This window comes from Cucurbita moschata, unplaced genomic scaffold (assembly GCF_002738365.1).
Source record: "Cucurbita moschata cultivar Rifu unplaced genomic scaffold, Cmos_1.0 Cmo_Scf00021, whole genome shotgun sequence".
Lineage (NCBI taxonomy): Eukaryota > Viridiplantae > Streptophyta > Magnoliopsida > Cucurbitales > Cucurbitaceae > Cucurbita > Cucurbita moschata.
Window position 1 is genome coordinate 3,656,380 of NW_019268537.1, and position 15,689 is coordinate 3,672,068.

The window sequence follows — 15,689 nt, forward strand, 5'->3', positions numbered from 1 at the left end:
ATATCATATGGATTTGCATTGAGAGGGATGGCTTCAAAGTTGGTATACACATCTTATTGGGAAGCATTTTTGTTGTCCTTATTAGAATTGGTCCATTATATTGCAAATAGTCTCTCCACTATTCCTAAAGATTCCAAGGGTTTTGACCGCCACTATTTTTTAGTGGAAGAATCTAGAACTGATAATATGTGAATTATATTGAAAGGATTGGAATTGTACGTTATATATAACTTAATGTGTTGAAATCAAAATGACTAACAATATCCTTTTAATGATAAAAAAAAAATGTGGTTGAAGTAAAAACTCTAGAACATGTTTTGTCTTGTTTTGTTTTTTTTTTACCAATGGCCCTTAAAAAAATGACAAAAATGTGGTACAACAAAACAAATCTTTTAGAACTTGGATCATTTTTCCATAACATGTTTTCAATAATGTGTTTTGTATTTTTTTTGGTGGGTCAAGATCTCACTTATGGTTTTAAAAACTGCTTGGATTTTGGGTTTAAAATAATTTTTTAGTAATATACTAGAAAATTTGAATGAACGAGTTTCATATTAAAAATGGTCGCTCATCAATTGGTTATAGGTTTTATTCGTCCTCATTTTAGTCTTAGAATAATCTCGTGTGAACATAGTAAGAACCTTACTAGAAGGAGAAATAAATTTTCTTAACATCCACACTCATTTGAAAAAAAAAAAAAAAAGCAATGTACCTCTCTGGAAATGACCCAAAAATAGCTTGAGAGTAAAACTATTTTCAGGTTTTTTTTTTTGTCCATTTCATCCGATTTAAACATTTCTCACAAAACTATCTTAAAAATATTGGGGTAACTTAATTCTTCATCTAAGGACGAAATAAGGTTTTTTTTTTTTTTTTTCGCGTTCAAATTTATGTCACAAGGACTCCTATGTAAGGCTACAAGTTCTTTTTTGGTCCTCATTTTAGTCTTAGTGCAATCCAGTGAATACAGTATGAGACATAAAAATTTGAAAGATGTTTTTCTAAACAACTAAATTGCACTCGTTTAAGAAACGAAAAAAGCCGCTAATGGCACTTCTAGGGAAAATGGCCGAGAAATGGCCTCTGAGTGAAACCATCTTGGAGTGTCCTACTATTGAACGCGTGTGTTAATTTGATCAAACTTAAATAATCCTCACAAAATTATCGAAAATTTTTCACCATAACACATGTTTTTAACCTAATGCTACAAATTCCTCGAGTAGGGTTTTTGCGTTCGCGTTTGAGTTATAAGGTGCACATGACTGTGGGTTTTTGGGTCCTAATTTTAGTCTTAGTACAATCACTAGTGATTATAGTAAGAGACCAAATATGAAAAAATCTTTTCTAAGTATTCAAACTTACACTTGTTTGAGAAACAAAAAAAAGTTGCCAATGATAACTCTATGAAAAATGGACTAAAAAACGTCTGAGGAGTGAAACGAGTTTGAAATATTTTTGTATTGCACATATGTGTCAATTTCATTAAATTTGCTACTTAAAGATGTATATTATATTTTAATCCTAACAAATTCGATCTTCCTTTCTTGGAGACTTGACCACATAGTTTTACTCGATTGCACCTGTTTAGTAAAAATTGTTGGAGCCTTACATTGACTAATCAAGAAGAAGATCCGGATGTATAAGTAAGAGATACTATCTCTATGAAGCTTTTTTGGAGAAACCAAATACAAAGCAACGAGAGATTATGCTTAAGTGGACAATATCATACTATTGTAGAAGTTCGTTAATCTATTTCTAGCATTATTCATACTTTTATCTTAACTAAACCATGTCAATAGAATTCTTAAACATCATGCAAAGAAGTTTCGAGTCTCGAAAATGTAATTATAGTGAAGATTACTGGTAGAGCTCTATTAAACTATCAATGTGTTCAAGAGGAGAGGAATAGTCTAAATTCCTTATATTGGCCCTATTGATAACAATGTCCAAATTCCTTCTACCATCCACCGTATCTTGGTGTTCGTGCACGTCACAAAAGTCAAGGTACTTTCATTATTATTCTGGATAACTTATTCATTAGATTTAATATTGTTGACAAAAAGTTATCAAATTTTTCAATATTAAATGCATGTTATTATCTCTTACTAATGCATTATTTAGATAGGTAATGGGTTGCATCACTAGATGTATTATTTTTCCATAGCTTAGGTTAGAGTTATGTATCTAGATATTAAGTAATTGCAATGGTTATATATTAATTGAATACATTAATTTCTTCATAAAATTCTATTGATATGATATTGCACATAAAACTTGAATTCAATAGGAAAGATATCATTTACAAAAGAAAAACATATTTCTATGCTAGTTTTTTTAGTTGACATTGGGAAGAAACAAAAGGTTCAAATCTTTTCATTTTTAGCCAATTGAACTACAGACTCAACAACCCCAATTATAGCCTGAAGACCCTTCTGATCCACCAGAGCTTTGATCCACACACGTATTATGAGTCAATTACTCTATGGTAGGCAGCACAGCAATCTGCCACTGGTAAGGCACCACGCTTTTAGAAGAATCACCAAAACCAATATCTTCTGCTACCCATTCAATCACCGCCAAAATTGGGTTACTGTAAACCACCGCAGTGCCAACCTACAGACCACTTGGGAAGGCACCACGTCAAGTTCCGTATGCAGAGGCCGTGCATAAAATTATGTGCATCAATCACGTCTTGAATGCAAATTTAAAAGTTGTTTGATTGGACAGAGTTTGGTTAAACTGTGAAAAATATTCCCCCTTTGTATTAATCTAAAGATTAGAAGACACTCTAATAATACTAATACACTTTGTTGTATTTAAAATTTATTGGGATGAAAAAAATTGTTAGGGTGAAGAAGTATTTATAATAGAGACTTTGTAAATTTATTCTTAAAATATCTAATAATTTATTCCTCTAATACTTAAATTTTTTTTTTAAAATAATTAATTTCTTTATTTATAAAATATCTTAATCATTTTCCACGGAATGAACTCATAAAATTATTGGGCTTGACCGGATTGAGATAGTGATGATATGTAACATCTAAAAAAAAAAAAAGATAAAAGCGATCAAAGTCAATAGAAGGGAAAATAGGTCATTTTGCTCATAAGCCTATTATAGGGATCCAAACGGAATCTTAGCAGAAGCCCTGCAAAAGAGAAAATTCAAAGAGAGGGAGAGTGGAGAGAAATCGAAGAGAAGAAAAGAAAGCTGCCCGCATAGCTCATCAGAAAACCATTGTTGAAGTTCACTCCCGAGCAATACTGATATGCAAGGACTCCTCTTTGGAAGGAAAGGGAGGTTTCGAGTGGTCGGAGCCCATTTTCCATCCTAAATCGAGGAAAACCTGTGAGGTAAGATCTTGAGTGTTTATCCTTGGATCTGAACTTTTTCTTGCAAATTGAGATATGAATTCCAATATGTTTAATCAGGGAGGTTCTCCCTAAATTCCGTGAAGGAGATTGGCCGAAATCCGATATGAAAGCGGAGCTTTGAGAGTCATTCAAGAACGGTAAAGAAAGGGAATGTACCTACTTCGAACACTACTAAATTAGTCTATGTTTGGGTAAAAATTTGAGAAAAGAAATACGTGGACCGAGTTGAAATTAAGATCTATAACTTTACTGAAGAAATCATCTTGATTTGAGTTCCGAAAGGAATAATGCAAAAGATTTGAAGTTTAAAAAAAAAACTAATCAAACTTGTGATTGGGACTGCCATAAGGAGAGAGAAAAATTTCTGGCGAGCCATGTGTCAATCGAGGTCAGGATCATCGTGTACCAATCAGACGGAGGACATGTGTCCTTCGCTAAGTGGAGCAACGCAACTCCAGCCAGATCGCGACATGTGGCTGCTGCAACCTGTGTTCCAACCCAAAACCCGTGGTTCAACTCGATTCGACTTGCAACCCATCAGTCTAACTAACCCACGACCCAACTATTGGAACATTTTTTTCTTGAAAAAGATGGGTCAAATGGTGAAACTGATTAATGTTCCCCAACGGTGGAGTATGAGTTTGTTGATACATGGGAACCTACTACACAAGAAATGGAAAAGCCGATAGAAACCAAGAAAAAGGATACTAAAGTTTTTTTTTTTAATTACTATGCAGCAAGCAATTCATGAGACCATCTTCTCACAATTGCAGGACATCATGAATTGGGAAGCAAGCATGATCAATTTTGCAGAAAGAGTTTTAAGGAGATTCAAACATAAAAACATTAAATTGTAATTGTGAAACTTTGCTCCTGATAAATGGTGAATTGATTGTTGATTTTTTTTTATCTAAAGCAATGTCAATAGTCAGCCAAAGAAATTTAACTTCAAAGTTTGACTATGTAATGACTATATAAAAGGAGATAAAAGAATCAATAAATCATAAAAAAATGAATGAAGAAAAACACTTTAACCGAAAGAAGACAACCACCAACCCATGGAACAATGTTCATTAAGCAACTAGAGACGATGGAAGAGGAGAACTTCGATGCAACTATGGTCGTAATAACAGGAGTAGTAGGAGAAATGATGGACAAAGGAAGGTTAATGAGCAAAGTATATGAGGAATGTCATTTAATGTTACCATGGCAAATGATATGGTCATGCAAAGCTGATTGTTGGTGTAAAGATTAACAAAACGAATTTTGGAGTAAAAAATGAAGAAGAAGAAGAAAATATTTTTATGACTTGTATTGATACAAACTTAAAACAAAGGAATATATGGTTGGTTGATAGCTGATGCTCGAATCATATGAAAGGCACTCCAAGTGCTTGGTGAGACGCAAAGAGTTAAGTGCAACTTGACAATAAAAGAAAAATGCAAGTTGAAGGGAAAGTCATTGAAAGTTTAAACCAGTCATGACATAGTAAAACTATTAGATAGTGTTCAATTTTGCCGTATACAACCTACTGAATGTTGAACCATTGATGATTGGAGGATATTTCGTTCTATTTGATGACAACACATGTATAATTACAAATAAGAATGAGGCCTACAAGTTCCAATTCACATGACTTCAAATAAAATGTTTCCATTTAATGCTTTTAACGTGAGGAATTTTGCTCTTACTGTTTGAGCAAAAGATGACTCGACGCTGTGACATTTGAGATATGGGCATCTTCATATGAAGGACCATAGATAAATGTATGATTTTCGGGTTACCAAACATTGATACAATTAGTTTATGTGAAGGGTGCAATTATGGTAAGCAAACTAGGAAGTCTTTTGGTGTTGGATTAGCTCAAGAATTTCAAATTGTTTAGAACTAATTCATGTCGATTTATGTGGGCCAATGTAAACTAAATTCTTGGGGGAGAGTATTTATTTTTTACTATTTAGTGATAACTATAGTCATATGAGTTGACTTTACTTCCTCTAACATGAGTAAGAAACTTTTGAAAAGTTCTAGAATTTTAATGCAATGGTAGAGAACTGAAGTGGGTGCCAATTAAATTTCTTTGCGTAGATAGAGGCGACAAGTTTATGTATAAAAAATTCAATCTATTTTATGATGAATAGAGCATCCAAAGGGAGTTAACAACTCTTTACCCTCTAAAACAAAATGGAACCGGTGAATGAACATTGGAATTGTTGCGAAGAGACAAAAAGTATGTTACAAGTAAGGAGACTTGCAAACCAATTTTGGACGGGAGCTATAGCAACATCTGTCTATCTATTAAATCTTTCACCAACAAATTCTGTAATGAATTGATCTCCTTATGAAACATGACATGGAAGGAAACCATCTCGAAGTCACTCACGAGTCTTTGGTTATGTTGCTTATCATTGATAAATTCAACTTTAGTATTACCAAACAACTCTTTTCTTAAATCATCTCAGATGAGACACTGCTAAAAATGTATACATTTTTAGGTGACATAAACGCATCATGTCAATTTGCTCTTATTGTTTCAAACTCTATAAATTAAAGAAGAAGCAGCTAAAAAAAAAAAGAGTAGCAGGAAGTAATTGTAGAAGAGAGGCTAACAATTAAGAAGAATGAAACATGTGAGATGATTGATTTACCAAATGGAAAAAATGCAATCAACTTAAAATGGGTGTCCAAGACAAAATTTGCAGCATATGGAAGCATACGAAGCATAAAGCTCGTGTTGTGGCAAAATGGTATGCACAATAAGGTGTGGATTTTGAAGAAACCATATCTTTAGTAGCTTACTTTGAAATGGTAAGAACTATTCTAGCATTAGCATCATAATTGCGATGACTTATTTTTTCAAAAGATAGAATGAGACTTCTTTGTATGTGACGAAGGAAGATATAATTGATATTATCTTTATTTGCCTTTATGTTGATAATGTTTATACTAGGTTGATAATATCATTTATATTAGCTCTTTTAACTCTATTGTGGATAAATTTAAGTCTCAAACGACCGTGAATTTGAGATTAGAAATATGATTTTATTGGAATATTTTCTTAGTCTTGGAATATGTCAGGTTGAAGATGAGATTTTTATTTCGTAAAGAAAATATGCTAAAATATTGAGTAAATTTAGTTTGCTTAGTTGTAAGCCTACAGTCACATCTATGAAGACGGAGTAGAAATAACAGATGCTAGAAGATTCAGAAGCTTGATTGTAACGTTATAAAAAAAAAAAAAAAAAAAAAAACGACCGAGGGGCAAAATGGACATTTTACCCCTCAGCCTAGGGGTCTTGAGCGTCCTCCTCAGAGTTCCTGCAAAAGAAGAAGAGTGAGAGAGAAGGACTGAGAGGAAGTTTGAGAGAGAAAACTGATTTGCCGGAGTTTTCATCGGAGAGTCGCCGACGGAATCCATTCCCTACCAAGACCTGTACTCTGGAGCCCTTCTTGGAGTGAAGTAAGAACTCGTGTGGAGATTTCCTCCTCTTTCCTCAAGATCAGAAAGGAAACCCGCAAGGTAAGATTTCGAACTATACCTTCCAGATCTTAGATCTTTGTGTAAGAGTAGAATGATTAAGTCTACTACCTTCATCCAGGGAAGATCCGCCACTGATCTTGGTGAGGAAAAACGGACGAAACGACGAGATCTGAGAGACTATCCAAGAACGGTAAGGTTGTTACCGAACCTCTTTTCGACGCTCAAAACTCATCGTATAACTAAGCAAAAATCAAGAAAATAATATTGGCACGTAGGTTGATAAATGATCTATAACTTTGTTGAAGAAACCACCTCTGTTTGGATTAAGAATCGAAAGATAGAAAATGGAAAGAACCTTGGAAAAACTAATCGGAAAACCTTGATTTTCTGGTAGGAGGAGAGAGAAGCCGCCGGCGTGCCACGTGTCAACCAACCAGAGGACCGCGAGCGCCAATCACCCCCGGACACGCGTCGAGCGCCGCCTGGGAAAACGCGGCTCCAGCCTCCTTGCGGCACGCGTCCCTGACAACGCCACCCGATACCCGCGCCCGTCAGCCTACCCGATACCCGCGCGGCGAGCCAAACCGAACCGACAACCCGCGGTCCACCCGAGCCACTGCGTTCGAACCGAACCCGCGACCCGCGACTGCAGGAAATTCTAGGCGCGTGACACTCGCACGTGGAACCCGCGAGTGGTTGCTCCCCGGCGCGTGGCTGGCGCGTGGAAGCGCGTGTAAGCTTATTTTTGGCCCGATCAATTTCTGTTTTCCCAATTTTCCTCCAGATTCCAATCCTAAACCCATTCTGATTGAAATAGGACCAAATTGAAGGAAAATCACCGCCTTTCGATACGTTAAGTGGGTGGAAACGCTGCTTAAGGACACGCGCCATCCAGGTAAGTCACCACATGGATTTTTAGGAAGTATTACTTGTAGGAACCGCTTGGAATGCATGCATGCTAGTTTGAATATCTTAGGTTCTAGTTTTCCGTTAATGATCGTAGGAAATAGTTTATTGAACGTTAGATGTATCTTGTGATTTGTTATGCGAGTTACCTAGATACTGCTGATATGATTTTAGTTTTCGCTGAATTTGCATATGTATGTTTTCATGCTGAATGGAGGATGGAAAATTGCGAACTCTGCGCTCCGGGAGTTGATGGATGTTAACACCCCGTTGAGCTTGTATGATCACTTTGCATGAAATGCCTTTGAGGATTTTGGATAATAGTTATAACATACTCAGTTAATTTTTCATGACTCGCAATTATGAATAAGTCTAGGGATTCTTAGTTAGAGTAACTAGGGACTAAGGTATTAGATCTAATCTTTTCCCTAGTAGAGCAACAGACCACCACGGCGTAAGAAGCCCACTAGGGTACCCTTAGGCTACAGGTGAGTGATTGGTGTCATAGCTTCGTGGGGGAAAAGGGGGTTCCTGATCAGAATCCGACTATTCTTAGCCGTTTTAGCATGGGAAACGTGTGCCCACGTCGTATAGACCATTTAGCTGGATGGGTTAAGGGGGGTAGCTCTCCCCGACCAGGGGGACTGTCATGGGCCTAGGGGGTTGCAGCTCACTTCCTAGTAAGTTACCAGATAGTCTCAGAGCCATGCCGAGGTAGCTACTCGTAGGGCACCAGTCATTACACAGGTTAGCTTAAGGGAGTTTTTAAGAATCTTTAAATGAAAGGACAAAGAACCAAGTTGTCGCGAAGGGAAAGTCCTAAGGTCCTAAGACGAAAACTAGAGGTCCTAGAGCTATTGTAGGGTCCGTGGAGGGTGGTTGCTAAGATTAGGATGCGGTAAGAGCCTATAAGTAGGTGGCTTACTGAGTATAAATTTTATACTCATTCCTGTTATACCTTTTTTTTTCAGGTACGTGAGGCGTCGAGTCTAGAGAGGGCGCGTTGATCGATGGGGGTTGTCGCAGAGGAAGCGTGTCCCGGGGCGTCAGTCTAGTTTACTAAATAGTACACTTTGTCTCTCCTGTTCCTTTCCTTTTTTTACCTAGGCACATATGTCCTTTTAGTAAAGAAACATTTTTCTTACAAATAAATGAAATTCTATTGTTGTAAATGTTTTTCTGTGGTTTTCTCGTTTTTGCACTACATGACATAATTCATGATGGTCACGGCTTGGAGTTATGTATTTTGGGTTGTGACAAATTTGGTATCAGAGCACCAGGACATAGGTCCTGTAGACACTTAGGTTAGAGAGTCGTATCCTCTGTGACGCGCCCATCAATCACGTTCTACTCGCGACCAGACAGTCTCACGAATTTGAATTGCGAAATTAAGAGATAAGATATTAAGAAGAGAGTTTTCTTTCATGATTGTTCTCTTGTGTTTTACAACACATTTCCTAGAGGATGAACCTTGTATGTAATGTAACCACAAAGTTTTTATTGTGGTAGCTAAATGGCACCTAAGAGGAGAGGAACCTATCTTGGGCCTGGACCTAGAAGGGGAAGAAGAAGAGTCGCTCTGAACACTGATGTCCCGTCTCTTGAAGCGGAACAACCTGTACCTGAACCTCAAGAGGAGGTTGAAGAAATGCCTGAATGGTTTGAATGTCCTATACCACGGGCACCAAGGTCAGGAATGAGTCAGAGGAAAGCAGTGACTCAAGATTTATCGGATACAGACTCTACTGCTCCTCCTCCTGAAGCGGTCCCATCAGTGCCCACCGATAACGTGGAGGTTCCACCTAGACAACCAACAACTATCCTCACTACAGATGTAGTACAGTCTTTTATGATAACCTCTATGGAAAACTAGGCTCAAATGGCTCAGATGATGCAAACACTGGTCACTAACCAGGCCATGATGCAACAGGCCATTCAACAGGCACCGCTGCAACAGACAACATTACAGCAGACAGCAATGCAACAGGCAGCCACGCAACAGGCAGCAATGCAACAGACAACATTGCTGGGAAACAGAAACTCTGGAACTATGACCATAGAGGCTCGTTATCTTAAGGATTTTCAGAGGCAAAAACCGCCTTCCTTTGAAGGTGGCAAAATAGATCCTATTGCAGCAGAAAATTGGCTTGAGGCCATGGAAAAAGCCTTCTTTTACATGAACTGTCCGCTGGAATATCAGGTTCACTGTGGAACGTATATGATGGAAGGAGAGGCTCATTTGTGGTGGAAGGGTGCTAAGAAGATGATTGCACCGCTTGGAGAGCCTATCTCTTGGCCTCAGTTCAAAGAGGCTTACCTCCGCAAATACTACCCAGTCGCTGCTAGAATGAAGCTGCAAGCACCATTTCATGAACTCAAACAGGGTGACCTATCTGTGGAGGATTATGATCAGGAGTTTAATAGATTGTCTAGATTCTCTCCTATATATGTCAGTACTGAAGAGCTTAAGGCTGAACGTTTTATCGCCGGCCTAAGGGAGAACATTAGAGGTTATATGGCATCACAGTCATCCTCAGACTATACAGCAGCTCTTAAGATGGCTACCCTTATAGATGCACCTCGCACTGACAGATTACAAGCAGGGTCAGCCCAAAAATCTCAAATCACAGTCCAGGGAAAACAGTTAAATCGAAACTATCCCAGAACCGGCAGACCACCCCGTGGTAGAGCTGCCAATCGCGGGAGGGCTCTAGCACAGAACAGAACTAATTGCCCTCAGTGTCAGCGCCCTCAACAGGGGGAATGTCGTGCTGGAACTAATACTTGTTTTAGTTGTGGCCAAATAGGACACTACGCAACGAACTGTCCCCAAACAAGAGATCAGAACACTAATCGACCTGCAACACAAAATCAAAGGGGTCGAGGTGCCCAACAGCAGCAGGGTCGAGCTGTAGCCCATGCAACTACAGGCAGGCAGGCCGATGCACCTGACGCGGTTGTTACAGGTACGCTACCAGTCTTTGATCACTTGGCTTTTGTACTCTTTGATTCGGGTTCTACACACTCGTTTGTGTCTGAGGAATTCGTTGACTTAGCAACACCTAGAAAAAGAACCTTTAGAGACTATTCTATCAGTATCCACCCCTGCTCACGAGTTATTAATGGCTACTCATAGAGTTAAGGGAGGTAGTGTGACAGTGTCAGGACGTGTCATAGAAGCTACATTAATAGTATTAAGCATGCTAGACTTCGATGTCATTTTGGGAATGGATTGGCTAGGCGAGAATCGCGCTTTGATAGATTGTGAAACTCGAATAGTCACTCTCAGGCTTCCGTCAGGGGATAGTTTTACATATAAGGGGGTCATTCCCAAAAGAACCCCAAGCGTCGTAACTGCACTAAAGGCCAAAAAGATGATTCGCAATGGTGCAAGCGCATTCTTAGCCAGTGTGACCCTAGACAGCAGGAATGGACAGGCAGTCTCATCAGTACACATTGTCAGGGAATTCATTGATGTCTTTCCCGAGGATTTGCCAAGTTTGCCTCCTGTTAGGGAAGTTGACTTCGGGATCGACCTAGAACCAGGAACTGCGCCGATCTCCAAGGCACCCTACAGAATGGCACCTGCAGAACTCAGGGAATTGAAGGAACAGTTACAGGAGCTATTGGATAAGGGTTTCATACGACCCAGTGTGTCACCCTGGGGAGCCCCTGTTCTATTTGTCAAGAAGAAGGATGGATCCCTGCGCCTGTGTATAGATTATAGAGAATTGAATAAGGTTACCATAAAGAATAAGTACCCCCTCCCGAGGATCGACGACTTGTTTGATCAACTGCAGGGAGCAACGGTATTCTCTAAAATTGACTTGAGGTCAGGATATCATCAATTGAGAATAAGAGAAGAAGATATTCCCAAAACAGGTTTTAGAAGTCGCTATGGACATTATGAATTTCTCGTCATGTCCTTTGGACTTACCAATGCACCAGCCGTCTTCATGGAATTAATGAACAGGGTGTTTAAGGAATTCTTGGACACTTTTGTTATAGTGTTTATTGATGATATTCTGGTGTACTCTAAGTCAGAAGTAGAGCACGAAGGGCATCTGAGAAAAGTTCTGACCATACTGAGAACACAGCGACTGTACGCCAAGTTTTCCAAGTGTGAATTTTGGCTGTCTGAGGTAGCGTTTTTGGGTCATGTGGTATCAAGTAGAGGAATCACAGTGGACCTAGCTAAGATTGAGGCAGTGATGAAGTGGCCAAGACCGACCACAGTCACTGAGGTACAAAGTTTTCTAGGACTAGCTGGTTATTACCGAAGGTTCGTCCAGGATTTCTCCAAGATATCTTCAGCGCTAACTCAGTTAACTAAGAAAGGCAAGCCTTTTGTGTGGACACCAGCCTGCGAACAGAGCTTCCAGGAACTCAAGAAGAGGTTAGTGACAGCTCCAGTCCTCACAGTTCCTGATGGGTCAGGAAACCTTGTGGTGTACAGCGACGCATCGGGAAAAGCTCTAGGATGCGTGCTCATGCAGAAGGGTAAAGTGATAGCTTACGCTTCCAGACAACTGAAAGAATATGAAAGGAATTATCCTACTCATGACCTCGAGTTAGCAGCAGTGGTGTTTGCACTAAAGACGTGGCGACATTATCTGTATGGAGAGAAAATTCAAGTATTCACTGATCACAAAAGTCTCAAGTACCTATTTACGCAGAAGGAACTTAACATGAGGCAGAGGAGATGGTTGGAATTAGTAAAGGATTACGACATCGAGATCCTGTATCATCCAGGCAAGGCCAATGTTGTGGCGGACGCATTGAGCAGAAAGGCAGTTCATACTTCCGCTATGATCACTAAGCAGGAAAGAATACAGGATGAGATGAAGAGAGCTGGAATCGATGTTGTAATCAAAGGTGGTACTGCTCAGATAACACAAATGACCTTGCAACCCACCTTACGAAAACGAATTATTGACGCTCAGAGGTCTGACGAACACCTTGGGAAGCTGTGGAATTAGACGGAGATTGAAAGGCCTGTGGGGTACTCAATCTCTTCAGATGGGGGTTTGTTGTGGAAAAATCGCTTATGTGTTTCCCGTGACAAGAAAATCCTTAAGGATATTATGACAGAAGCTCACGATACTTCTTATACGTTCCACCCTGGAAGTACAAAGATGTATCAGGATCTTAAGGGATGTTATTGGTGGCCAGGGATGAAAAAGGAGATAGCAGAATTTGTAAGTCGATGCTTGACTTGTCAGCAGGTGAAGGCCTCGAGACAGCGTCCAGCAGAACTGCTACAACCCCTAAAGGTTCCGTAGTGGAAATGGGAAGCAGTTTGCATGGATTTTATCTCAGGCTTGCCCAAGACCAAGCAGAGCTTCAACGTAATCTGGGTAGTTGTTGATAGACTTACCAAGATGGCTCACTTCATCCCAGGCAAAACCACTTATCGTGTGGATCGGTGGGCCCAGCTGTATATCAGAGAAATAGTACGCTTGCACGGTGTACCGGTGTCTATAGTGTCTGACCGGGACACTAGGTTCACCTCTCAGTTTTGGAAAAGCCTCCAAAAAGCATTAGGGACTCAGTTAAGATTTAGTACAGCATTCCATCCTCAGACAGACGGACAGACTGAAAGACTAAACCAAATCTTAGAAGATATGTTGCGAGCCTGTGTCTTGGATTTCGCTGGGTGCTGGGATGAACATCTACCTCTAATAGAGTTTGCTTATAATAATAGCTATCAAGCGACCATCCAGATGTCCCCTTTTGAGGCGATGTATGGGCGTAGGTGTCGAACACCGGTATTTTGGGAAGAAGTAGGCACGCAGCAGCTACTGGGACCAGAGTTCGTTCAAGTCACCAACGCGGCAGTGCAGAAAATTAAGCAAAGAATCCTCACTGCACAGAGCCGACAAAAGAGCTATGCAGATTTGCGTAGAAGGGACCTCGAGTTCGAGGTGGGTGACCATGTGTTCGTGAAGGTAGCACCTATGAGAGGGGTGATGAGGTTTGGAAAGAAAGGGAAGTTAAGCCCAAGGTTTATAGGCCCTTCCGAGATTCTAGAGAGAGTTGGGGCCGTGGCTTATAAGATTGCTCTTCCACCAAACCTTGCCGCCGTTCACAACGTGTTCCACGTATCTATGCTGCGAAAGTACACCCTAGACCCAACTCACGTGATTGAACACGAAACCCTCCCTCTTCGGGAGGATTTGTCCTACGAGGAAAGACCCAGCAAAATTCTGGCTCGAGACATTAGGCGTCTGCGTAACAAAGTTATTCCCTTGGTGAAAGTCGCATGGGGTAACCGTCGTCATGAGGAGGCAACCTGGGAACGAGAAGAAGACGTAAAGAGAACCTATCCCGAACTCTTCCAAGGGATACCAACTTTCGGGGACGAAAGTTTATAAGGAGGGGAGAGTTTGTAACATTTAAAAAAAAAAAAACAAACAGTCGAGGGGCAAAATGGACATTTTACCCCTCAGCCCATTATAGGGGTCTTGAGCGTCCTCCTCAGAGTTCCTGCAAAAGAAGAAGAGTGAGAGAGAAGGACTGAGAGGAAGTTTGAGAGAGAAAACTGATTTGCCGGAGTTTTCATCGAAGAGTCGCCGACGGAATCCATTCCCTACCAAGACCTGTACTCTGGAGCCCTTCTTGGAGTGAAGTAAGAACTCGTGTGGAGATTTCCTCCTCTTTCCTCAAGATCAGAAAGGAAACCCGCAAGGTAAGATTTCGAACTATACCTTCCAGATCTTAGATCTTTGTGTAGGAGTAGAATGATTAAGTCTACTACCTTCATCCAGGGAAGATCTGCCACTGATCTTGGTGAGGAAAAACGGACGAAACGACGAGATCTGAGAGACTATCCAAGAACGGTAAGGTTGTTACCGAACCTCTTTTCGACGCTCAAAACTCATCGTATAACTAAGCAAAAATCAAGAAAATAATATTGGCACGTAGGTTGATAAATGATCTATAACTTTGTTGAAGAAACCACCTCTGTTTGGATTAAGAATCGAAAGATAGAAAATGGAAAGAACCTTGGAAAAACTAATCGGAAAACCTTGATTTTCTGGTAGGAGGAGAGAGAAGCCGCCGGCGTGCCACGTGTCAACCAACCAGAGGACCGCGAGCGCCAATCACCCCCGGACACGCGTCGAGCGCCGCCTGGGAAAACGCTGCTCCAGCCTCCTTGCGGCACGCGTCCCTGACAACGCCACCCGATACCCGCGCCCGTCAGCCTACCCGATACCCGCGCGGCGAGCCAAACCGAACCGACAACCCGCGGTCCACCCGAGCCACTGCGTTCGAACCGAACCCGCGACCCGCGACTGCAGGAAATTCTAGGCGCGTGACACTCGCACGTGGAACCCGCGAGTGGTTGCTCCCCGGCGCGTGGCTGGCGCGTGGAAGCGCGTGTAAGCTTATTTTTGGCCCGATCAATTTCTGTTTTCCCAATTTTCCTCCAGATTCCAATCCTAAACCCATTCTGATTGAAATAGGACCAAATTGAAGGAAAATCACCGCCTTTCGATACGTTAAGTGGGTGGAAACGCTGCTTAAGGACACGCGCCATCCAGGTAAGTCACCACACGGATTTTTAGGAAGTATTACTTGTAGGAACCGCTTGGAATGCATGCATGCTAGTTTGAATATCTTAGGTTCTAGTTTTCCGTTAATGATCGTAGGAAATAGTTTATTGAACGTTAGATGTATCTTGTGATTTGTTATGCGAGTTACCTAGATACTGCTGATATGATTTTAGTTTTCGCTGAATTTGCATATGTATGTTTTCATGCTGAATGGAGGATGGAAAATTGCGAACTCTGCGCTCCGGGAGTTGATGGATGTTAACACCCCGTTGAGCTTGTATGATCACTTTGCATGAAATGCCTTTGAGGATTTTGGATAATAGTTATAACATACTCAGTTAATTTTTCATGACTCGCAATTATGAATAAGT

General features: G+C 40.6%; 1 protein-coding gene and 1 long non-coding RNA gene across 2 annotated transcripts; both read left to right on the plus strand.

Moving 5' to 3' along the window:
- The first annotated feature begins 7,103 nt into the window (after positions 1 to 7,103).
- LOC111458154 lies at positions 7,104 to 8,748 on the plus strand. The gene is made up of 3 exons (XR_002713058.1): positions 7,104 to 7,589; positions 7,674 to 7,751; positions 8,734 to 8,748. It is a non-coding gene; the product is annotated as an uncharacterized LOC111458154 (long non-coding RNA).
- A 527-nt stretch (positions 8,749 to 9,275) lies between these two features.
- On the plus strand, positions 9,276 to 12,241 carry LOC111458730. Its single transcript, XM_023101520.1, has 4 exons — positions 9,276 to 9,557; positions 9,636 to 10,728; positions 10,829 to 12,100; positions 12,219 to 12,241. The coding sequence occupies exons 1-4, from the start codon at positions 9,276 to 9,278 to the stop codon at positions 12,239 to 12,241; spliced, it is 2,670 nt and encodes an 889-aa protein (XP_022957288.1).
- The last annotated feature ends 3,448 nt before the right edge of the window (positions 12,242 to 15,689 follow it).

Bases quoted from the DNA above. Each gene is read 5' to 3' on its own strand.
- LOC111458730 (XM_023101520.1), top strand. From the start codon at position 9,276: ATGGCACCTAAGAGGAGAGGAACCTATCTTGGGCCTGGACCTAGAAGG. The intron at 9,558-9,635 runs GTTCCACCTAGA...ATGGAAAACTAG, and splicing joins TGCCCACCGATAACGTGGAG to GCTCAAATGGCTCAGATGAT. The intron at 10,729-10,828 runs GTACGCTACCAG...AGCAACACCTAG, and splicing joins ACCTGACGCGGTTGTTACAG to AAAAAGAACCTTTAGAGACT.